Source organism: Rhinopithecus bieti, unplaced genomic scaffold (genome assembly GCF_001698545.2).
Source record: "Rhinopithecus bieti isolate Rb0 unplaced genomic scaffold, ASM169854v2 scaffold_1624, whole genome shotgun sequence".
Lineage (NCBI taxonomy): Eukaryota > Metazoa > Chordata > Mammalia > Primates > Cercopithecidae > Rhinopithecus > Rhinopithecus bieti.
Window position 1 is genome coordinate 311,294 of NW_016803776.1, and position 25,664 is coordinate 336,957.

At 39.3% G+C, this 25,664-nt stretch overlaps 1 protein-coding gene across 3 annotated transcripts in view; it reads left to right on the forward strand.

Annotated features, from left to right (window-relative positions):
• MPPED2 (metallophosphoesterase domain containing 2) overlaps nt 1-25,664 on the forward strand; it is a 185,445-nt gene that overhangs the window by 41,659 nt on the left and 118,122 nt on the right. For all 3 annotated transcript variants that reach the window (XM_017852786.1, XM_017852796.1, XM_017852789.1), the window contains exon 3: nt 14,679-14,860. In XM_017852786.1, coding sequence (XP_017708275.1) covers nt 14,679-14,860 — 182 coding nt within the window. The remainder of the gene's footprint in view (nt 1-14,678; nt 14,861-25,664) is intronic.

Here is a 25,664-nt window from a genome sequence, read left to right on the forward strand (position 1 = left end):
AGTCACGTGTGTACCTCTTCATGAGGAAGAGAACTTGAAACAATCACAGGGCAGAACCTCCAGAGGCTAGAGCTGGGATGAGCTCTAATAGTACGGCACAGGGAGTACCTGTAAGGTTTTGTTCTTGTTTTAGGAGAAGGCTTTTTGAGGAAGTAATCTTACTGCCCAAAATTCAAAGTTAAAGCTTTTCCATCTTATCCATCATTGCTCTAACAGAGACAGTTGATATTCCTGAGTTATAGGAGACTTGCAAGTCTCTACAGTAGGCAACTTTGTAGAACTCATATGTATAGATAGTGGGCCTTTTACAGTTTAGCATTCACTTGAGTGTATGAAGGAATAAAAAGGAGCAAACAGATGGGATTATGCAAACATGGTGCATTAAGAGTTTCGAGTAAACTTTTAGCAAATGTTGACACAGAACTGAGAATTCTCTGAAGTTTATTCTCCTGTCCAAAGTATCCAAGAAAGCAATTGACTGGAAATAGAGCAGGGGAAATTTTAATGTGAACCATAACAAGACCAACAAAATGTAGAAATGACATATAAGCAGGTACAGAAAGAAAGCAGTTATGTCCAGGATAAGAGCAAGGATGTAATTGGCTTTGTGTGTTATTTTCATGTGTGTATAGGGATGCATATGTGTGCACATTGAATGCAAGCTGCTAAAGTATGTTGTATAAACTTCGATCTGTCTAAAATGTGGTTTGCACTTTGAACTCATATTTTTTTGTTGCTTATAAAGTTTAGAATAAAATAACCACTTATTCCTGAAGGGTATTTGACCTGGTGAGTAGTCACAACTGTAGTCATGATAATTTGGTGTCTAGGTTTTATGTATGAAGGAATAAAAAGGAGCAAACAGATGGGATTATGCAAACATGGTGCATTAAGAGTTTCGAGTAAACTTTTAGCAAATGTTGACACAGAACTGAGAATTCTCTGAAGTTTATTCTCCTGTCCAAAGTATCCAAGAAAGCAATTGACTGGAAATAGAGCAGGGGAAATTTTTAATGTGAACCATAACAAGACCAACAAAATGTAGAAATGACATATAAGCAGGTACAGAAAGAAAGCAGTTATGTCCAGGATAAGAGCAAGGATGTAATTGGCTTTGTGTGTTATTTTCATGTGTGTATAGGGATGCATATGTGTGCACATTGAATGCAAGCTGCTAAAGTATGTTGTATAAACTTCGATCTGTCTAAAATGTGGTTTGCACTTTGAACTCATATTTTTTTGTTGCTTATAAAGTTTAGAATAAAATAACCACTTATTCCTGAAGGGTATTTGACCTGGTGAGTAGTCACAACTGTAGTCATGATAATTTGGTGTCTAGGTTTTTATGTAAATTGGTACCTGGATAATGCATTCCTATAAATTGGTACCTGGATAATGCATTCCTATAAATTGGTACCTGGGTAATGCATTCCTATTTGGCTTTAGTAATCTTTATACAACTGTGAAGTAGAGAGGTACAAGCTTTAACAAATTTAGAAAAATTCAGGTCACCTGACAAATGCAGTGTCCCCCTGGGAATTACCTTCTTTGTAAATTTGGCACTATGACTCACCTTTGTTGACCCTTTCATGACTCTCTTTCTCTTTAATTTAAATTCTGTTTCTTTTATGTCAGATGACATTACTCCAGTTCTTTGCTTGGTGACCTAACCTTTCAAGTCCCAGGTAAAATGCACCTTTTGTGAAGATCTACCCATTTTTAAATAGAGCTAATTTCTTTCATCAATATTTCTCATAGAAGAATCTCAATAATGTTGGCTAACACTTACTGAACATTTGATATGCACTGGGCCCTTTACAAGCAATAGTTACTTAAGCTGGGCATGGTGGCTAACACCTGTAATCTTAGTGTTTTGAGAGACCAAGGTAGGAGAACCATTTGAGGCCAAGAATTGGAGACCAGCCTGGGCAACATAGCAAGTCCCTGTCTGTACAAAAAATAAGAAAATAAAAATAAGCCGGGTGTGGTGGCACATGCCTGTAGTCCCAGCTACTTGGGAGACTGAGGTGGGAGAATCCCTGGAACCCAGGAGTTCAAGGCTGCAGTGAGCTAGGATCACACCTTTACACTCCAGGCTGGGAGAGAGAGAGAGAGACCCCATCACTTAAGGAAAAAGAAAGATAGTTACTTAATTTTTGTGTTGATAGTTAGTCAATCTTATGAGGCAAATACTATTATTATCCCTAGTTTATAGATGAGGTAAATGAGGCTTTGAGAGGTTTAGTAACTTGTCCAGAGTCTCACACCTAGGCAGTGGGAGAGCCATGTTCCAAAGCCAGGTCTTGTGAATTCCGTAAGTGACCTCACTGTTTGCTGAAGTGACCTCTTAATCCCTTTATTCTTTCTCACTCTCCCTCCCCAGTTTGTACATAGGTATATATAATTTGTGGTCACATTGATTACAGTTTGGTATGTATGCCCTCCCAAATAAAAATGTGAGATTCAAGATAGCAAAAATGGCATCTTGGTAACGTCTGCAAAAGAATAATTTTTAAAAAATTGACTCATATACAGCTATACGAACGCTTGTCAGAAAATTTACTTAAGTTGTTAATGAATGAGGGAATCAAGAAAGTTGTAACAGATTTGTAGAACCATTAATTTACATGGAATTTAAAAAATGCTGAAATTAATTGCAAATGGATCAAAAGTGGAGGGGAAGTCGATTGAACCTCCACTGGACATAATTTATTTGCATCTGTAGACAAAAATTATTTGCATTGCTTTTCGTTATCTGTAAATTACAAAGTTATACAATACAAAGAACATAGGCTCATGGTTTAGATAGGCCAGAATCCAAATTCTAACTTCGAAGCTTAATGTTTGACCTTAAGTGAAGTTTTGAGAATTCCGAAAATCACACGCACATACCCATACACAAACATCACACAGAAATTTTGAGAAGATTAAAGGTAGTAATTTAGAAAAGCCCCTGGTGTTTTGTTTTCTAAGACCACCAGAGCGGGTACAAAAGAACCAGCGACTAGGCAAGGGTAGGAGCAAAACTGCAAGTTTATTTTGGTCACCTAGCTTCAAGGGAAGAAGGTGGGTAGGGAGAGGTCTGTTGGCCCCCCGACAAAAGGGGCCCCCAGAGTCACCCGTACAGCTCTCGGACAGAGTTCCAACAGTTCCGACCGCAGTGGGGAATCGACCGCAGTGGGGAAGCTGGGAAGTCCGCACGTGGCGATCCTCCGGAGCGGCTTTTCTAGGAGTGGGAGGGCGATAGGCGGGGCACGGGCGTGTCCGGGGGCGTTTCGCAGGTGCGACCAGGTAAATCTTGGTCTCTTCAGATTGACATCACCTGGCGCATGCCTAGTTGGTCTGCACCTTCCTGGGTCGCCGGCTGGATTTTCTAGCGCGCGGGAAAAGTTGGGGGGGGATGAAGAACCCGGAAGTGCGCCATCTTGCCTCCGTTCATCCAAACACCTGGCACATAGTAAATACTGCTAAATATTAGGGTTGATTGTTAGTAGTAATAAAGCCGCTATCAGAGTTCTAACTGTAGTTGTTGCTTACTAAATGTTTGTTGAGTGACTAAATCAGGAGTGAACAAACTTTTTCCTGTTGAAAGAGTTCTGGACATGCCACTCCAGTTGTAGCACAACACAGTAGATGGTAGTAGTTCTCTTGGTTAGTATTTGAAGTTACTTAACACTGGAATTGCAGTCAGACCTAGATTTGATTCCCGTCTGAACCACGTAATAACTGGGCAATCTTGGGCAAGTCAACCCATCACGTCTACAACTTGGATATGCAAACCCTGTGAAAATCATGAGGAAACTGTGAAATCCTCTGCCAAGGTAGTAAGTATGCATTTCCAGAGAGGGAAGAAAGTAGTTTTTCATGAGTTCTTTGGTTGAGAGGGAACTATGTGATTTTTGTGGCTAAAAAATGAACCAACCATTTCTGCAAGGGATAAAGAGGTAGGGTAAAATAGTTCTTTATTGTTACAAAACCACCTCCAGAGAAACAAATATTAAGTCTAATAATTATTGTATTGGATTAATTTTGAAACGGGGTTGACTGTTGACATGTTGTCTTACAAATAAGCATTTGTCTTCAAACTCATGTAAATGATGTCCCCTATGTAGTAAAAAATGGTCTTTTTATCTTAGGCATTGATGATTCTTAGAAAGTAAGTTATCAATTCAAGTCAAAATTGGCAAAAAACAATACCATTCAAAGCCAACTAAAATGGCCACACACTTTAAAGAATGTCCATTAGCCATGCAAATATGAAGTTACCTGCACTTCCGATAAGCACAATTAACTGAACAATGAATCCCATTAACAACTACTTGTGGGACCTTAAGCTTTGGGAAACTGGGCTTTGATGAGTTGGAAAGGAAGGAAAGACAGGATTTGTTCTCAATTTGGGCTGAATTTTAATACAAAAGAAATCTTGTAGAGTCAATTAGGGTCAGTTAATGCTCCTTGTAAACGCCACTCCCAACTCTCTTCCCTACAGTATTAAAAAAACAAGTTCCTGTGTTTGATGGCTCTTAATGTTCTTTCTCCTGGAGTGAGCTAGGTGAAGACATGTTTGAGGGTGGGCAGTGTTTGGAAATAATCCACATTTTGTTCATGATGTTGTAATAATTGATTTTATAACTATGATTTTAAAATAATAGTTTTAGGCATGTCTCTATTGTTTTTTCCGAACTTTGGGTTGAAATGATAAACTTACTTTTTAAGAAGCAGTTGTGGCCAGGCCTGGTGGCTCATGCCTGTAATCCCAGCACTTTGGGAGGCCAAGGCAGGCAGATCACTGGTGGTCAGGAGTTCAAGACCAGCCTGGCCAACATGGCGTGGTGGCAGACGCCTGTAATCCCAGCTACTCGGGAGGCTGAGGCAAAAGAATAGCTTGAACCTAGGAGGTGGAGGTTGCAGTGAGCCGAGATCGTGCGACTGTACTCTAGCCTAGGTGACAAGAGCAAGACTTTGTCTTAAAAAAAAAAAAAAAGTCATGCTTAAAACTATGTGTCCCATTTTAGAACAGAATCTGCTCTTAGATCTCTGTGTGCTGTTTTGTGTAAGAAGAGATTGCAGAAGCTGGAGTAAAGCAGACATTGAGCAGCCACACTGGGGCAGAGTCACCTCCTATTCCTGTACCTTTGCCATATTGATTAATCTGAGTCTCAGTGTCTTTGTGTGTCAAATGGGAAAAAGAGCCTGTCGCCATAAGGGTCAAATGAAAATGATCCATGTAAAGTGCCCTGCACAGTGCCTGGCTTCTAAATGAAAACCACTGCCATTACTCATCATCATCATCATCATCATCATCATCGCTATTACTCTATTCAGCCAAAAAATGATGTTAGTGTCCTGATCAGTGGTATAGATGGCTATAAGATAGAGCTACGGGAGACTCAGTGTAGGATGTTGTAGTTCATTTTTGACTACTTCTGCAGTTCTCCCTTACAGTAGACATTTATGTGATTATCATGATGGTTTCTGTTTACGATAACCATCAATTTTCTGTTGCCTTTCCTTCACATTCTCTCCTTTGTATTTTCTTCTCAAATGGATTTGGTTTTATCACAATATGCCTAGATTCTTAGCAATAAATTACAAACCAATCTTTCCTCAAGAATCCCCCCACCTCCCATCTTGTAGGGAGCAACCCCACTTTTCCTAAAATTTAGCTTTCCCTGTGGCCCTCTGTTCCTCTTACTGGGTAGAGGGAGATGTTTTCCATGCCCTCCAGGTTCAAGCCCCATAGTCTGGCTCCCTGAGGTTCAGACCCTAATCCTGTCGGCCTTTCAAGTCTTCTACTGCTCACCGTCATAGTGACTTTGCTTCTGCCATGCTTGTTTACTCACAAGTCCCTGAACATGCTAAGTGCTTTTACACCACTTTTAGTAGTTCTCTAGATGCCCTTCTTCCTGAGTTTCTAAATCTTGTGCTTATTTTAATTCCAGCTGAGGTCCCAGCTTCAGGCCACTCTCATGCCTCTTTTTTCCTGAGCTCCTAATACTACCAATCTTTTGTCTCATGCATTTGAAATCGACATACTACCTTGTGTTCTGTGCCCACTGCAATATTACCTGTCCTTCTTCCTAGCCCATAGGCAGTGCTGGATATTTTTTCCTTTACTCCATAGCACCTCAAACATTCTTAATTATAACACTTTGCACATTATTTCACAAATCACCTATTTACATATCACATGGACCATCTCAGACTTGCTGGTAACTGTCTCTCCAGCAACTAGTACAGTCTGTGGCCCATAAAAGGTGCTCAATAAATGCTTGTGAAATAACTAGATGACAGAGTACTTGCCAGGCATGTTCACAAGCATTTGTTGAACAGTAAATTGGCAGAATCCTTGAGGGAATCATCTTTATTGCTTCTTTGTCTTCCTTATACTTACCAGGGTACCTGGTACACAGGTAGGTGCTTAAGACGTGGTTATTGACCTACTGCCTGACCAACTGACAGATCAACATACTATGTGGAATAATGGGCACTCAGTACAGTATCACATGCAAGGCCATTACCCAGAATTTTAAGCTGATTAACATGATTGCCATGTTAGAAGGGAGGGAAACGTTTAACCCTGGACAATACATCTCCAGTGGGATACTTATGACCCAGCGATATGTCATCTGAGAGGTTTCAGTGGCTGACACAGTAGTTAGCCTGATGGACATAAAAACACCTCAGATGGCACTAGGAGAAGGACCATGAATTCATATTGCATGCAGTGCTCAAAGAATTAAATTGTTACCACTTAACATTCATGGAATGTCGGCACTGTACTTTTGTAAGAGGAAAAAATAGAGGAGACACACTCCGTGCAGTGGGCTTTGTTAGCTATAATTAGTTGGTGATAGAACAGTGTTGATACAGCAGTTCAGCAGTTAAAGGAAAGCAGTGCCTGTGGTACAAATGTGAATATATTTATACATCTGGTTCTGTTCTGCTTACTGTGTTTCAGCACCATTACTGTTCTGGGACATGACGGCTAAACTACGATAATTTTACCAGCTCATAGTTAAGAAAAAAAAAAACAAAAAACAAAAAATAAGAACAACGCCGTTTATGGAACGCCTTAGTTCAATCACATATCCTGTCATTTTTGTTTTGTTGTTATAACTGGAATTCTGGCTTCTTTGTTCTCTTTTGGAGTAGATACACCTAGAAGCTCAGTCTATAGTCATAAATTGCAATTTCACTTCTCTTTATGTGAAGTCTTGCTAATTCTGATTATATGTGGATGGATCTGGATGACATTTATCTTTGCATTGTCTGAGAAAGCATAAAATAAAATTGCAAAGAGAAAGAACATGCTTGAAGTGACTTCAGAACCTGAATTGTTTCTGGTCTTTCATCAGTAAGTAGTGGTGTATAAACTGTGTGGCTAATCATGGAACTTTGGGGTCATTTGGTCTTGCCCCTCTTTTCACAGTCAACGGACAGAGGCTAGAAGAGGGGAAGTGACTTGCCCGGGGTCACACAGTTTATTGATGATATACGTAGTAAGAGCACAAAAGCCACTGGATTCCACAGCGAGGGCTATTTCTAATGAGACTCATCAGTCAACTGAAGTAGTCTCTCTGAAGAGACCTGTATGTGGAAGCAAAATCCATATGTACATGTGACGTGAGATCCTTGAGAATGAGGAACCTTTATATCTTTATCAGTATTTTAAAAATCAGACTTCTGTATTGTTCACTCCCTGTAATATGCATTTTTTTTTTCATTTAGGAGACCTTTTTTTGTTGTTGTTGTTGTTTTGTTTTGGTAAACTTAGGAGACTTATTTAGTTGAGGAGAATTCATTACTTCACTTCCATGTAAATTATCCATGACTGGATACTGGATAGAGAGCACTAAAACTTGTATATTTTTGACAACTAGTTCCAATAATTTTGGACAGTCTCTCTAGATATTAATGTTTGCCAGAGTTAGGTGATTGATTTGCCAGCATTTTGTCATTTTTAAAATTATTTTTATTCTCTAAGTGCAGGTATATTGTAGCTTGCAAAATTAAGTGGGTGGAAAGATAAGCGAATTGAAAATTAGAAAATCTGAGTTCTGCTTATGGCTCAGATTCTTCATGGTAAAATGAGTCAATTTAAACCAGATCAGTGTTTACCAAAGCATGGACTATATATTATTAGTATTAATAAGCAAGACATTTTACAGAAGACACACCTTAAACAAAAATTGAATACTTATATGTTTATTTTTTTTTATTTTATTTTATTTTTTTAAGGTGGTCTTGCTCTGTTACCTAGGCTGGAGTGCAGTGGCACAATCTCAACTCGCTGCAGCCTTGACCTCCTGGGCTCAAGCGATCCTCTTACCAAGTAGCTGGAGCTACAGGCATATACCACCATGCCTGGTTTTTTTTTTTTTTTTTTTTTTTGTATTTTTGGTAGAGATGGGGTCTCTCCATGTTGCCCAGGCTGACCTTGAACTCCTGAGCTCAAGCAATCCACCCACCTCAGCCTCCCAAACTGCTAGGATTACAGACATGAGCTACCGCACCTGGCTTGTGTTTATTTTAATGTGTAGTAGAAAAGTAAAACCATCATATCTGATTGATGTCTTCAAAGACACTGTTTTTCAGGGTAAAACTAAAAAATATTTGTGTAAAAATTATTAAGCACTTAACAAAAATTAAGGACTAGTACAAGCGAATAAGGCAAAGACCGTGAAGATGATCCTCAAAGAAGTGGAACACAGGATCAGATCATCTCTAAGGTCCTTTAAACGTAAAAATTCTGTAATTCTGGTAACTTAAACCTATTATTTATTTGTTCGTTGTTGTACTGGCAGGTTTTACCTGTCTTTATCAAATAGTATGTCCAGGTTGGATGATAGAACGTCACAAATATAAGTTTAGCATTCATGCTATCTAAATTTTCTGGGTGAAAAGGAAAGCCTTGATATCACATTGGAAACATTTTAGAGATAAAGTCAGTGGGCTGGGCACCGTGGCTCACGCCTGTAATCCTAACACTTTGGGAGGCCAAGGCAGGTGGATCCCCTGAGGTCAGGAGTTCGAGACCACCCTGGCCAACATGGGTGAAACTTTGTCTCTATAAAAATACCAAAATTATCCAGGCGTGGTGGCACATGCCTGTAGTCCTAGTTACTTGAGGGGCTGAGGCAGGAGAATTGCTTGAACCCGGGAGGCAGAGGTTGCAGTGAGGTGAGATTATGCCACTGTACTTGAGTTTGGGCAATAGAGCGAGATTCCATCTCAAAAAATAAAAAATAAAAATAAGTCAGTGGAATCAATAAGCACAGCATCAGGGTTTTAAAGTGGAATGGGGGTTACTAAACCCATTTAAATCCCTTTAAAATGCTTTGTAAGGATACAGTTCTATTCTCTCACTGAATTATAGGTTGATTGTATACATACAGGTTATACTACACACATGATCTAAAGAAGAAATCCATCTCACAACAAACCACATGACAGCTTTTCTGAAGATCTACCAATGAGGTTTGCAATACTGTATTCATTTGTTATTGGAAAAAAATAACAGATATGGCCGGAAGAGGAATCAGAATGGAAGCCATAATATTATCATATCTTTTGTGAGTAAAAAACCCTAATATGTCAAGACTGAATAAACAAGAATGGTTTATTTGTTTGAATATGCAGTGAGATATGTAAGCATTTGATGATCAAGCTTCAAGAACAAGATTTGAGGCTTGGCACAAAACTTGAAGAGTTAATTGGAAAACGGTTTAAGATGATAGCTCAGGCCTCCTCTAGAAAAATCTGCCGGTTTGTTCAGCACTGTCACCTCCCCATGGCCTGGACTAGCATCTGTCTTTGATGAACAGCTCATTGGTCCATGAATTCACACAGACCATGAATTCTGACATTACAAAGGGAGGGATTCTCCCCAATGAAATTGTATCTGGGAGGAAATAACCTAAATTCTGAGGACATGAGACATCCTGTCACACAAGGAAAAATGGAAGAAACTGTAGCTACTCAACTAGGGTGGAGATGATTTCAGGGGATTATAATAGATTGTTTGCAAATAGTTGAAGAACTGTCCAGTGGAAAAGGGACTGGATTCTTATTTTCTTGTTATTTCAGAGTGCAGAACTAGGATTAAGAAGGAGGGACAGGCAGGAAACAAATATATTAAAGACCACAGATTCCACTCCCAGTATGTGCTGGATGTTGTGTATGTGATTTCTTTTAATTCTCACAAAGTCCCTGAGTGGTAGATGTTATTATCTCCCTACAACAGAAAAGAGATGGGGTCAGGGAAGTTAAATGATACTACTACTAATAGCAAAAATACTATTAGTTACTAGTAAAAAAAAAAAAATACTAACATTTATTGGGTATCTACTTCATGTCAGACACGTTCTAAATGCTTTGAGTACATTATCGTTTTTTATTCTCGTAACTATCTTAGGAGATAGGTACTATATTTATATCCATTTTACTGATGAGGGAATCAAGGCACAAGGGTTGAGCCATTTGCTTGGTGTTGCATGTTAATAAGTTGTGGAGTGGATTTCAGAGACAGGCAGTCTGGTTCTGCAGCCAAACATCCTTCACCCTTAAACGCTATTCTGCTACTCTGTTTTTGGAGCATTTGTTGTGTGTCAAATGCTGTACTTGATAGTTTGTATCCTCATAGCAACATAGAAAATTAGGCATTATTATTCCCATTTTACAGATGAGAAAAAATGAAGCTTAAAGGAATGAAGAAAGTTGCCCAAAGCCAACGACTGAGCTAAAATTGTTACTCAGTCTTCAGGTTCCAGGCCAGTCTTTGGACCATGCTCAGCTTTCTCAGAGGTATAGAATCTGAAACAGAAACTTTCTAACAAGTAAAGCTATCAAAAACTAGGATGGATTGCACAGGGGGAGGAAGGAGCTCTCCTTCTCTGGAAACCTCAGAATGAAAATTGAGGCCAGGTGGGATGGCTTGTGCCTGTAATCTCAGCACTTTGAGAGGCTGAGGTGGGAAGATTACTTGAGCCCAGGAGTTCAAGACTAGCCCGGGAAATATAACAGGACCTCATCTGTACTACTACTAATAACAAAAAAAAATAAGCTGGGTGTGGTTGCTTATGCCCATAATTGCAGCTACTCTGGAAACTGCAGTGGGAGGCTGGCTTGAGCCTGGGAGGTGGAGGCTGCAGTAGGCTATGACTGCACCACTGCACTCCAGCCTAGGTGATAGAGCGAGATCCTCTCTCAAAACAAACAAACAAACAAATACACAACCAACAAAACAAATAAATACAAAACATTATGTCATCTAGAGGGAAGGGATAGAGGAGATTCAGGCGTCATGTAAAACATTGAACCAGATGCCCCGTAAGATTTTGTCCTGCTCTGGGATTTATGCTGCTGTGTTTTTTTCTCATCTTCCCATGTCACCTTGTTGTCCCCCAGGTGTACTCAAACATATGTGAAAATATCACTCTACTATTTGAATCTGGCTCTGGGGTTTAGATTGCCTTGGTAAGATACTCACTTGCTAAGATATTTGACATGATGCCTTAGGGGAAATATTAGGTCATTTGAGAACTCAGCAGCATAAACACTAAGTGGTAAAGTTGTAAACTAAGGATGAAAATAAAATGTGAGGGCCTTCACACAACGTGAACAGATAGGATCTTCCAATAGCAGTAAGGTTCTCCCTTAGATGTACTTTTATAGTGAAAATGTTTGGCTGTCTTAACTTTTCGAGGTGTTATCAAATGCCCAATTTGCGAGGAGTAGCTTCCTGGGGGTGGTGTCAGTTTTAATTATCTCCACTGGAATTTGCCCACTCTGCTAGAGGTCTTATTTTCAACTCTGAATACCTGTGGGTGGAAATGTCTTCTTCCTATGAGCTCCAGGTACTATTTGTCGTACCATCTAGCAGAGTGGCTGTGGCGTGTTGCACTGCCTTGTCTTCTGAAACCATCTCTTGCTTTGTACTTAGTCCTATGGATAACAAAGATTCTCAGTGCCTCTGGGTCAGGATAGCTATATAAAGTCTGCATCTTTATACATCTCACTTCCCCCATCCCTGCCTTGAATCAGTCTTCTGTGCATTCTCCCTAATGTCTACAGATTGTTTCTCTTTGATGGCATCATGGTGGTGGTGTAGATGTGCAAGCCTTCTTTGCTTACCTTGCTGTCTACTTTGGACTCAAAACTGAGAAGAAACACTTACTATTTCAGCCCAAGGCTGAGAAGAAACACTTTTCCCCTTTTTACTGTCCCCTCTACTCTACTGTTCCTTGGCCTTTGATGTTTAAATGTTTCTCTGAAGGAGGTGGGAGGTAGAGAAAGAGGTTAAAGTGATTCAGAAATTGCCTAGTGTTCCCCATAATGTCAGAAAATTTATTGCCCAGTATGGAGGCAAGATGGGGAACCAATTATGTACCAAGTGATGATTGGCTACTCTAAAGTGGGTAGATTCGTAGAACAGGGACCTATTTACAACAGGAGGTTTCCATCTGTGCTACTTTCAGTCTAATTCAAAATAATGACGATGATGTCTCTCTGATAAGCTGAAATGGCCTCCCAAAGGATTTTGATGCAGTAGCTGGGTCTATAGCTTAGCTGAGTTACAGAAAAGAAGAAATGGGGCTGTGTCTATATGTTAGTATTACGATGAAAGCTAGAAAACAAACACTAGGGTAGGTATTACATTTATTCATATATTTAGAGATACAGTGACTGATTTAGTAAATTTTCATTCAAATGTTGGTGCATTAAGTATAAATGCAAACAGTCCCATCGTAGTGAGCATTTAACTATTGGGATAAGAATATTACTTACCACTTTTAGAGAGTGACACAGTCAGCCCCAGCAGGGAACAGTCATTCATTCTCTGGGAAAACTACTTTTGGAAGACAGGAAATGTTGCCAAGATTGTAAGCATGGAGACTGAGTGTAACTAAGTCTCAGTGATGGAAAGGAAGACATCAAACATTTTTGCATCTAAAAAAGCAACATCGGCTATAATGAGAAGGGTTTCCAGGTTACTAATGAGATCACAGTGGATTCGTGACTCTTCTATGTGGTAACAGCATATTAATTTCTAACCTTTCTAACAGGAAAAATCCATTAATTTTTTGCAGAAGTTAAACTTTCTTTTTGGGCTTCCAATTAGCTGCACTGTGATAACCAGCTCACAGTTCCTTCCTGCCTCCTCTCCTCCTTTCTGCCCTTCCTTCTTCTTGCTCCTCTTACTTTCCTTCTTCTCCGACAAAGATAAGAGGAAATAATAAAAAGTTTAGTCATTGAAGAAATGTGAAACTATCTAGGTTGTACGCTGGTGTCTTCTATTTCCCTCACTGAAATTGTCATTGTTAAAACAGATTGTTTCTTTAAAAAAATAAATAAAGGAAAAGAGAAAACAAATTAAGCAAAGCCTGTAGAGGCAATATGTTTAGGGAGTCTTGTGTGGAGCTTTCAGTGTGTTCTCTGCTGCATGTTAACTATCAAGGATTGGAGCTGGCATATGAAATATTGTTCCTTATTTAATGTTTCACACTCTAATCTCTGCACTGCATATTTGCTTCTCTTGTGACCTTCTCTTTGCATTTATAACTGCTTCTTTTCACCCATAATCCAAAAGTAAGTGTACATTCCTACAGAGAAATTAAAGGAAGCTGTCAGTGTAGAGTTAATATGGTTAAAGCATCCTTAGCTCTGCGACAAACCCCTTAAATAATTAAAACTGTATGCTTGAAGAGTCAGATTTGCATTCCTTTACCAAGTTTATTTAGTACACTTTGTTACACTCAATTAAATGAGAATGTTCTGTTTCGTTTTCTTTGCTTTGGGTTGATCATTTTGCCTTTGATTCTTATGCCCTGGTGTAATTTCACAGTGCTTAGGTCTCTAAAACTGTACATATATTAATGCATATGTAGATATATACATCTCATTAAAAGGTTTAGTATTTGTACTGAGTAGAATCTTTGCCCAAGACAGTTGAGCATTCCTAGTAACCTCAGGTGTAACTGGGACCGCAGATAATTCATCGCAGTAAAAACGAGTTTGACAAAGTTCTTTTAACATCCAGTATCTGTTTTGTTTTTTTTTTTTTAAATTTCTTAAAGCCCTGTTATTTTGGCGTCACCTTCCCTCCCTACAGTTTGATTTGTGCATAGCAAAAACGAGAAGATACAGGTGTTGAATGGTTGTGGAAAGGAAATTAAATATAAGTCCTCTCTCTCCACATCTCAGTTGGCAGAGCATGTGCAGACTGCTCTCTGTAAATTAGTTCATTGCTTAAGTTATGCATGTTTAAGAGGAATAAATTAGTTATCCGTTTCCTAATGAGTAGTGGGATCAATTGGAGCATGATGAGAGAGAAATAGCATAATTTTGCTTTCCCAGTTGAGGTTCAATATCCCTAAACTTCACCATTAATCACTCTATCGGTTTCCTGGGTTATTTCAAATCTATATGTAAGATATTCTTTCCTTTTAATTTCCCTGCCAGGTAAGTAAGTCTTTTTGAATTTGCGCAGTGGGTTTGTAGATGGGTGATGCTGTCTCCTTTACACCCAGAAGTGTCCTTAATTACAATGGATCCTTCTGCCTTTGAATCAGTTTGTCTGGGTGCATTCACGAATAATAAGAAATATGTATGTGCGATGACAATTTCAAGGGTTCTAATATGTTTAACTGTTATGGGATCTGTTATGTCTACTTTAGGGTCGACCCCATCCCATATGACACTCCAAAACCAGCGGGCCACACGCGGTTTGTCTGCATCTCAGACACACACTCCAGAACAGATGGTATCCAGATGCCTTATGGGGACATCCTTCTCCACACAGGCGATTTCACCGAGCTGGGACTGCCCTCAGAGGTTAAGAAGTTTAATGACTGGTTAGGTAAGGAATGATTGCGTTCTGGCGGCCCCAATTAACCTTTCCCGTCCGAGTGTCACTCACTGCGTCCTAATTGAATTAGAGCACTTGGAAGCCAGCTCAGCCATTTCTCGTATGATATGCGGTGGTGTCTAGCTTTAATCCAATTCTGTTAATTAAAGATGAATTTTTAGATATTTAATTTTACTGTGCATCCTTTCAGTGCCTGGCCTTGGCGGCTCTGGGGCAAAGGGATGGAAAGCTTTGAAACCGATCTCATCTCACTCATTCTGCTTTAATGAGGGCATTCATTGGCACACAGGAGACCTAGAATCATATTTTTAATTCATTGGCTCTGCAATCTTTCCCTGATATTATAAGCAAAGATATACAAATGACCTACTAGTAAGAGAAATTTCTAAGAAATGAAGGGGGGATATAAAAGTCCTTATATGAAACGAAGTTCCTGTAGCACAGTGCTGCTTGGGAACAGATTTTCTAAGTGAAAAGACCCCTGAAAACATGAGATGTATTACTGTAAGTAAAAACTTAAGATATGAAATTGCCCTGTGTCCTGTGAAAAGGATAATAGCAATTTTCTGGGTGTTATGGAGGCACCCACAGGTCAGAATTACTGCAAAATGTTGGATCCTGGTTCCTCTTAGCGGAGGGAAAGAAGTGCAAATGTTCTGAGATTTTAGAATCTATAAAGACAAAAGAATTAGGTAGTAAAGAGCAGACATCACTCTGGGAGCATAGCATCGTCGATAATATGTCAGCCAACAAAAATAACTTGGGAGATTTAGGCAAAAACTTTACAATTTTGTTTTCCATCAAACTAAAGCAGGGTTTGAAAATTTTAAAATTTTGATTAAATGATAAGATGTATGTGTTAACGGAAAGATGATATTTTAGAATTGTAAGCAATAAACTTGACTAATAACATAATTATTTTGATTTTTCATGTGACTTTGCTCATCTATTCACATTTTATATGGTTGACATCTGAGTACATGTCTGCTCTTTGACTTTTGGCTGTTTTCATTTAATAGTATTTATTGGTAAGACTTCAAATGTTTTTGCATAGTTTTCATATTTATTCTTTTTAATAGCAGCATGGCATTCATATGGTTGGCTATGCCTTTCTTTAATAAGACATCTCTCTAAAAATGAACATTTAAACTGATATCAATTTGTCCTCTGGTAGCTAGCACTGAAATGTGCATTTTTGTTTGTGTATGCTATTTTGTTTCTATTGATTTATTTCTTAGGGAAAAATACTATACTTAAGTTGCTAAGTCAAAGGATATGAAATTCTTTATGGTTTGGCTGCATGTCGGCCTCTTTTCCAAGGGCACTGTAGCTGTGTGTTTCACTAGCAGTGAATGAATGTATAGATACCAGTTTTACCATGGTCTTGGCAGCATTGGATGTTGGAGCATTTATATTTTGTGCTGTTTTAGTAGGTACTTAATCATGTTATTTAAAATGGCAAGATATTTTAAATATTATTTAGCATAATCTCGTTTTTACAGATGACATAGAGATGTAGAGAAGTTAAGTGATTTTTTCAGTTTCATAGTGGCAGAGTTGGTTCTAAATCCAGATCTTCGCTTCTGTTTTTTTTTTCTCTACAATAATCTCTTTATTTTAGCAAATTTTATCCATGAACTATTAGCAGTTAAAATTATTGTTGGGTAAATTTTGACAATTTTAAGCTAGTCTGTGTCAATGGAATTTCAACACAGAAATTATCAAGCTGCGTTGACAATGTTGATTTTTAAAGGAAGACAACAGCACTGTGAGAAGTGTTTATAGAAATGGAGGACAGGTTAGGGCTGGTTGTAATCTTGTTTAGCCACTGACCTTGGGCAACTGAGTTAACCTCCCTTTTCCCCTTGGTCTCCCTCTGCAGGACGAAGGATTAATACTACCTGTCTTTCTGAATTGTTGTGTAGATTAATCAGTAAATGATTGCTGCTAGTAAGTTTTTGTGGGCCATTAATAACTGAATGGGGAATGTGCTGAATGAACCATCAACATATATTTAAAGGGTAAAAACAAGAAGAGGCCAGAGGAATTATTTAGGAGATTAGAAGTAAATACTGGGAGATTTTATAAGGGAAAGTACTCCATAAATGGAAATGTGCCGTAACTAAGGAAATACAATGATAAGGAAATAAAAAGCCAAGGCATAGCTGCATGGTCAATTCCTTCTCTTCTCATTTCCCCTATGATCTGGTGAGGCAGGAGGAAGAGGTTTCAGCATGGGGTACAGAATGTGAGACGATGGAAGGGAGCCCTGGGATATAGTTAGAGGAGTTGGGATCCCATAGAGAAGGCCAAGAATAGCTCACTGTTACCCAGGCAACCTCATGGTGCTCAGAGGGTAAGAGATGGTGTGTGATAACACTCTACCACTTGGCTGAATCAGGACCCTTTCTGAAAGGGTACTTCTAGCAGCAGCTGCCAGGTGGCCTGGCAGAGTGGAGTCAGAGGTCAGATCAATCTAGAGCTTTAGGGCTTTTGCCACAATAGGGCATCCAACTGTCAGTGGGGCATGGGTCTCACAGATTTGGTAGGCATTTAGAGTCCAGTGAATCTCTGATTTCTACCTTTCCACTCTAGTGTCGACTACCCTGATTATTGAAAACAACCTGACTGTCCCCCAAGCTCCTTTATTCTGTGTCTGAGCTAATCTGTTTCTACTACAGGCCAGGCACTCCCTCTATACCTGTAACATCCTTCTGAAGTTGCTAATGTTATCCCCATTTTACCCAAGGTCATTTAGTATGTAAGAAGCTCATAGTGGCTGAGTATCCACCCAAGTTCACTCAGCTAGTAGACGTGGGGCTGTCTGACTCCAAAGTGTGAGCCCTTTTCCTTTGTCATTCTGTGGTATTATGACAGGGCTTGTGGCATCTAGAAGCATGCAGATTTGAAGCTTGCACTAGGAAGTGCTGTAGCTTCTGGCAGCTTCCTGTGGAAGTTGAGTAGCTGTTTTACTATGTGCTAATATTGCACATATTTAAAAGATGTGTTTAAGCTCTGCCCATCTTAAATCTCACCCTTGACCTAGCAGCTGCAGGGCCTGGGATTCCCATCATGAGTTTTCTGTTGGTTCAGAGATTATGGTCCCTGGTTAATCTGTACGTATGTCACCTAGCAGGTGTAACAGGTAAAGTTATTAATATGGGTAATTTATCAGATAATTGAGCACAGCTTCATCTTAGGTCATAAGAATATTGAATTCAAACCAGATATCATTACAGGATGGAACGGGAGTATAACATGTAATGATTATGAGCAACTGGGAAGACCCAGCCAGTTTTGAATTCACTGCCTTTGATAAGTTGCGTAAACTCTCGAGCCTTGATTTGCTCATTTCTAAAATGGGCATCATAATGATAATACACCTTACGGTGGTTGTGAGGATATGCTCTGTGATAAAGCTCATGCTGTTCTTAGAACAACCCCTGGCCTATATACAACTTTCAACTAGTAGAGTAGAGGAAACCAACAGAGCCAGTGTCATAGAATCCCAAAAGCAGAAGTTAAAAGGAGTTGGCCCTGGGCATTTAAAGAGAGATCCAGAGTGTAAAGAGGGAACACCAAAATGTATAAAAACGAGCCTCCTTTATAAGAGTGACACTAACCAGACAGAATGTTAGGACAGGAAGAGACCTTGTAGGCCATGGAGTCTCACCTCCTAATCTGATAGAAGTGGAAACTGAGACTGGAGAGATTGAATGAATTGTCCACGGTTTCTCAGATAATTGATAGCCAAGTTGGGATAGAATTTGGATGGGGCAGGGTGGGGTGGGTGAACTAACATATATTAGCATGTATTGTCTGTGGGAGGTAAGGTCCAGATGCTATACCACTGCATTACATGTGTCATTTCATACAACCCCCACAATAACTTGTGAAGTAGGTATTATTAGCTTCCTTTTAACTCGTGAGGAAACTGAGCCGTGGTGAACTTAACAGTTCAGCGGTGACCTCAGGATTTGAACTTAGTCCATCAGACTCCAAGTCCCAAGTGTATTTCCTTATCATCTCTATTCCCAGAGTGGGGCTTGAAATCTGTTGGAGGAACCATATCCTGCGTAAAACCATGGTTCTTCAAACAACTGCCTCCTTTTAACACAAGTATTTACACTTACATACGTACAGGGTCTAAGGTGGTTTACTTCCTGCGAAAACTGTTTTGTGGCACAGCCTCTCTGTGTAAGCTGGCCGATGGAAGAGCATTGTGAGGTGGGGAAGTATTCTCACCATTTGGTGTAGACAATTCCAGTGGCAGTGAATTACAACAAAGCAAGTACCTGTAAAGAATTCTACAGATGCAGCCAGTCACGTAAGCTCCAAAGAATAGTCTAAATTACGTTATGACATCAGCATTTCATTGACCAGTCCTAGAAATGAGTAGCTACTGATGGTAGCCTGGAAATACCGTCCTTTTGGGCGAGTATTTCCCACTTATGAACACTTGAAATGATCAGGATAGTCTAAAAACTACAGCTACAACCCCATTGACCCCTTTCTTCCCAAATCTCTGCCATGGATTGGGGAATGAAGCTTAGAATCCCTATATCTGACAGCTGGAGGGAGTGACAGAGCCCCTGTTTTCCATCTCTCCCCAGTCTGGCTAATCAGACATTCCAGTTCTCCATTCGCTCAGACAACCTGTGCTTCTCTCCACCTGGCTGCTGCCCATAGTGCTGTCTTCAGGGTATCCAGTCCAGGGTCAGAGGGACGGGTGGCTTCTTACTGCCAAAGATTTATTGCCAGAGTGTATGGAAAGAGGTACAGGTGAACCTTTCTTAAAGAAATACTTTTTAAAGTGATAGTCAGCTCCTATTGTCTCGTTAACATTTTAGCTCAGATGTGTTCTAGGTAAGCCATGAATAGGCTTTGGTGAGTTGAACTGGGACCCTGCCACCCAACAGTTAATAACACTTTCCTTCTTATCTTGGCAAAAATGCATACCAATCCCAGACTTGGCTTAAACATAAACTTGTGAACTAGATAAAGTACCTGTCAGTTAAACATCAGTGATATATTGAACATCAGTGGCTTCTAATACCACATTCCCTAAAGGTACATTTTGCAAGGCCTCTTACCATATGTGACCTTCCTGCATGCTGGCCCTGTGTTCCTCCCACCTGTGCTTCTTTGAGATTACTTACCGTTCACTCGATTTCGTCCCTGTTGTGCTTTCATCTTCAGAATACTTTTGGTAGCCTGCTTGAATATTGCAATTATGCTCATGGATGCTACACAAATGGTCATTAGAAGATCTCATCGTCTGATTGCACGTCCACTTTCTTATTTCTGATTTTCCCTTATGCCCATGCCCAGTTTCTTCCCATTCTTCAAATGCAACATGTCCCTTCACACCTCTTTCCCTTTGCAAACGCTGTTCTCACTTCCTGGAACGACCATCTCTAGGAGAACTCATCTTTTATTACAGGTTATCTTTCATAGTAAGCTACTTTCCTTAACACATCAGTCACCCATCTGTGCATCCCTTCCCATGGCTATGCCATTGTTTACTTGTTTCTCTGCCCTACCAGACAGCAGTGTGCATAATGAGTGCTCTTGGTACGCCTGGTTCTGAATATAGGACCTGGAACATTGTTGGTGTACACAGATGTTTGTTGAATCATTGAGTGAGTGGATGAAAATAAAGGTACAAGATGTTTTTTCCTGCCTGCACCTTTGGCCAAACTTTAAAATTATGTCACACCGTATGTATAGTGCCTAATCCTTCCCTCTCCTTCCTTTTTCTTTTATTCTCAAGTAACTTATAATATCCCATTGGCTGTTGTTGGTGATTCCTATATATTGTGCAGAAATAAGAAGGGTATATTGTTGCTGTTTAGTTTTCCACTTTATAATTAGAAAGACAGGGTTTTTGGGTGGTCTGTTCTTTCAGTCAAAAGTTTATATATAACAATCCGGTCAGTCAAAAATTCCTTTTAACACAGCATCATTGCCATGAACTTTTAATTATGACCTTTCTTTGGTCTGGATTGTCATTTAATAGTTCTGAGCTTCAGTTTCTCCAGCCCTAAAAGGGAGAACAAAAATGCTTCAAGGAAAATCTCAAGAAGAGGGTCATTCATATTTGTAAGAGCATTTTGTTAGACATGGCTGTAACAGAGTGTGACTGTAACCAACATCCCAGATTGCAGACACACAAATCAATTTTTGCCCCTCTCAGAAGACTATATTCCCTTTCTAGTGATCCTGCTATTGGCCCAAAGTTTTGGAGCTGGTCTTTAGGAGAAACCTTCACCTCCTAAGCTATTTATTTTATTCTTATAATACATGTTATACATGTGCATTCCTTTTAACTTAGAGATAAGTGAAAAGAAGAAAACAAAATTACATATGAAAAGATGCAACTACTGTTAACAGTGTGTATTCATATGGAAAGTCTTCTATAGATACACACACACACACACACACACACACACACAAATATCTTTTACCAAAACGTAAGTCTTGTAGTAGTATTGTTTTGTAGTCTGTTTTTCATCTTAACAATATATCATGAACCACTTTTCACATCACTGAATGTGGCTAAAATACTTTTTCCCAAGAACACTTTCATTGTAAGATACACATAACACTATACAAATCCAAATATTTGATGTGTGTAAAGTATAAAATATACATTCCTCCATAATCCTATTTCCAAAGTAATTACTTGCTATTTGGTGTATAGCATTTCAAAATTTTCTACTTTCTTTTCTATGTTTGATAGCCTCAATAGCAGGAAATCTTCACCCATGAAGGGCCTTTGTTAAGGACTATTTTTTAAAATTGATGAAACTATGTGTGTAACCTTGTAACTTAAAAAAAATAAAGAACACATCATGCTCTGTGTCAGCATAGCATTCTGTTGTACTGATGCACTCTAATTTATTTAGCTAGAACTCTATTGCTAGATACATAAGGTATTTCCATTCTTTTATTATTCTACTTGCACTGGAGTGATGAACATCCTTCTTGCTCTCTCTTTGCAAACATCCTTAATTATATTCACAGGATATATTCCTAGAAATAGAATTGTTTCTTCAGATGATGTGTATTTTAAAAAAATTATGTATTGTCAAATTTCTCTTTATAAAGATTGCAATTTCTCCATGATTCTCTCAGTAGTATTTGAGAGCCTATGTCACATATTTTTGAGTAGCCTCAGTGGCAGCAAATCTTCACCCTTTAAAGGGTTTTAAAAGATGATGATAGCTGGATGCCGTGGCACACACCTGTAGTTTGAGCTACTTTGAGGTTGAAGCCTAAGAATCACTTGAGCTCAGGAGTTGGAGACCAACCTGGACAGCATGGTGAGACCCTATCTCAATTATAAATAAATAAATAAATAAATAAATAAATAAATAAATAAATAAATAAATAAATGAAAGACTATAAAGGATTTTCTAATTATGAAAGCTCACACGTTCATTGTAAAAACATGTAAATAATGAGGCCAGGCACGGTGGCTCACACCTGTAATCCCAGCACTTTGGGAGCCAAAGAGGGTGGATCACTTGAGGTCAGGAGTTTGAGACCAGCCTGGGCAACATGGCAAAACCCTGTCTTTACTAAAAAAATACAAAAATTAGCCAGGTGTGGTGGTGTGTGCCTATGAGGTAGGACAATCACTTGAACCTGGGAGGCAGAGGTTGCAGTGAGCCAAGATCGTGCCACTGCACTCCAGCCTGGGCAATAGAGCGAGACTTCATCTCAAAAAAAAAAAAAATGTAAATAATGATACAGAAAAAAATTAAAATTGCCAATATATCCTATACAGTTCACATGTAACTACTGTTAATGGCTGGTGTGTATCCTGTGGTGTGGTAGATGTGCATGCGTGTGTGTGTGTGTGTGTATTGTATATAAAAAGGCAGTGTGGTATCAGGTTAAAAGCATGAGTATTAGATTGAGCCTGCCTGTGTTTAAATCCTGATTTTGCCATTATTAATTCTGTGATCTTCAATGTATTCATTTGTAAAAGGAGACTTATTAATGCTTAGTGTATCCAACCTCTAAGGATTGTTGTGAAGTTAAATAATATAAAGGACACCCAATGTAATACAAATAGTGAATGGTCAGGAAATGTTATTTGCTGCTATGACATTTTCCGAGCATGCTGTGCAGTGATAGCTCTTTCATGCTCTGTTGTTGAGGTTCTGTTACTCCTGGGGAGGGCAGAAATCGGAGAGACATGGGGAGGGGAGAACTCGGAGAAAGTGACCTTGAAGTCTCTTGCATCATAGTGACCTGCTGGCCTGTGGCCCACTCTGCCTGTGCAACAGAGAAAATGGTGACACAGTGGCCCTACTTGACCACCAGAAACCTGATGCTGTCCTCTTCCAAGTACCCCCGACCTCTCCTTAGACTCTGATTAACATCTGAACCACACAAGCATGGGGACAGGGCTTCTCCTTTCCCTTTCTCCCCCATTTCGTGTCCTCTCCCCTCCGTTCCCCTCTTTATTCTGACCCACTCTCTCTCCCTTCCAGCATTGCCACCCCTCCTTCCAGAAACCACCCCTGCCCACCTGCTCCTGTCTTACAATCTCCAGCACCAGGCTTTAATTGCCAGGTTACCAAGGACAGTTTTTAATTTTTTGAAAAACTCTTCCACATAATACTTTCCAGGCATGGTTCACACATTTAAGTTTTCTGATTTTTTGAAACAACAAAAAATATTAGGAACTGGAGCTGGTGAACTGGGCAAGGTAGGAGATGCCATTTTAAATAAAAAATAGAGATTGATACCTGGCAACTTTTCTCTAGTAAAACCCGGCACTTCCCAAAGAATCACTTCAGAAAGGAGTTGAGCAGAGCAGCCTCACTGGAATGTTTATGGTCATGCAAGTTTATGATTACCTAATAGTCATATCTAATAAGGAGGTAAAGGTAGGAGGCTGTTTTTTTTATTTTGAGATTTAGTCTTGCTCTGTAGCCCAGGCTGGAGTGCAGTGGCACGATCTCGGCTCACTGGAACCTCCTGCGGGTAGGAGGCTTTAGGAAGGGCAGATAAGATAACTCTTCCCATGATTTACAAAGGAGAATATGCCAGAGGGTTCCCTAGAGTCAGGATCTCTGATTCTTACTGTTGAGAGTTTAATACTCAAGTAGTTTCTTAATCTTTAGCTTGTTCACAAAAACAGTACCTAATATGCTATACTTTTAAGTTTTTGATTCATAATTTGGTTTTCCTAGCAACCATCCTAGAGTTATGATTTATTGAAAGCTTCTCTTTCTAGTTCAAGAAATCCACTTAGGGTCTGTTTTTCTGTTTTTTTTTCTTTCCTCTTTTTCATCATCATTGTTGTGCTTGTCATGGTGTGTAATTCTAGGATTTCAGTAGGTGTCTATGAATTGCCTGTATGTTCTGTCAGGTAGCTGTAACATAGCTTGTTTTGTCTGTGGTAGTACAGGATAAGAGTATTTGCTTAATACAAGTAACAGTTGATTCATGCTTACTATCTGTATGTCTTTCTTTATATTGAATATTTTTTCCTATATGAATTACTTCATGGTCTAATTTATATAAAAGTGCATCTTTCCAATAAGGACAAAATTAACTTTAAAGTGTAATTCAATTTTGATAACAGAATTAAGTAAAGTACTTGGGGAAAATAATGAACCCAAACACAGCATGGTTGAATATGCTCAAATAAGTAAGACTGGATTTTGTTCCATTAGAAAGGATCATTAGTGACCTGGGGACAAGATGACTAGGTCTTTTGTGATCCATGTGAACCCAATCCTCTGTGTTATGGGCAGCCATTTTCTTAAATTACATTAATTATTATGCCTTTAATTTATATGACATCTTTCCTCCAAAGGACTCAAAGTACCTTCTGAGTATATTAGATCATTAATGCTTATATTGTTTCAGGGGAGTTGATATGGGCAGATAGTGTTATCTCTGTCTTACTGATGGATGGGTGGAGATCCAGAAAGGTGGAAGGATGGGCTGGGTCACATTGGAGCCACCATGAGAGCTGAAGTCACTGACTTGACTCTGTGTTCCAGCCTTTAATTCTTAAGCTTCCTACTTTCTCCTTTCCTGAAATCTCTCCATCTCCTAAAGAGAAAAAAAAAAAAAAAAGGTAAGGCATGCATAATTATTACGTCATCACCTTAGCAGAAAAGCCAGGAAGACACTTTCCTGAGAAGGGTGATGTTTTAGGAATTTTACTGTATGAAAATTGTATCACTGTTAAACAAAATAAAAAAGCGGCTCTTTGAAAACAAAAAAGTCCTCAACTTTTCCAAACTAGCTGGTCCAAGAGGAAGCACTGAAGCCCCCTAAATCCTAGAGTGGGACCCTTTTGTCCTAGCACATGAAGAGACTTCATCCTCAGAAAATTGTTTGTGTATATTCTAAGTGTCTCGTGAGGGCCAGGTATTGCTTTGTGGGAGACACTGAGAATGCGGAAGTGAAGGCACTGCATTCAGCATCCAGCCTCTGATTGCCAATTTTTATTTTCCCGTTTTGTAAATGAGGCAACTAGAACTCGGAGAGTTCAAAGATCTTGCCCAATTTTGCACAGGTTTGCCAGTGGGAGGCCTAGGACTGGGGACTTTGTCTTTCCTTCAGATATGATGCCATTTCTCATCATAGGCTAAGTCTGCCTTTCGAAACCTAGGAGATTATTCTAATTATCTGAGATTTTATTGTTATAATGGAGTGCTGGTTTTATCTTAATCTCTCCCTCTCTTTCCAAATACTTGCATCTAACAGGAGACCAGATATTTTGACATAGATGGTAGAAGGTACACAGACACCTCAAAACCAA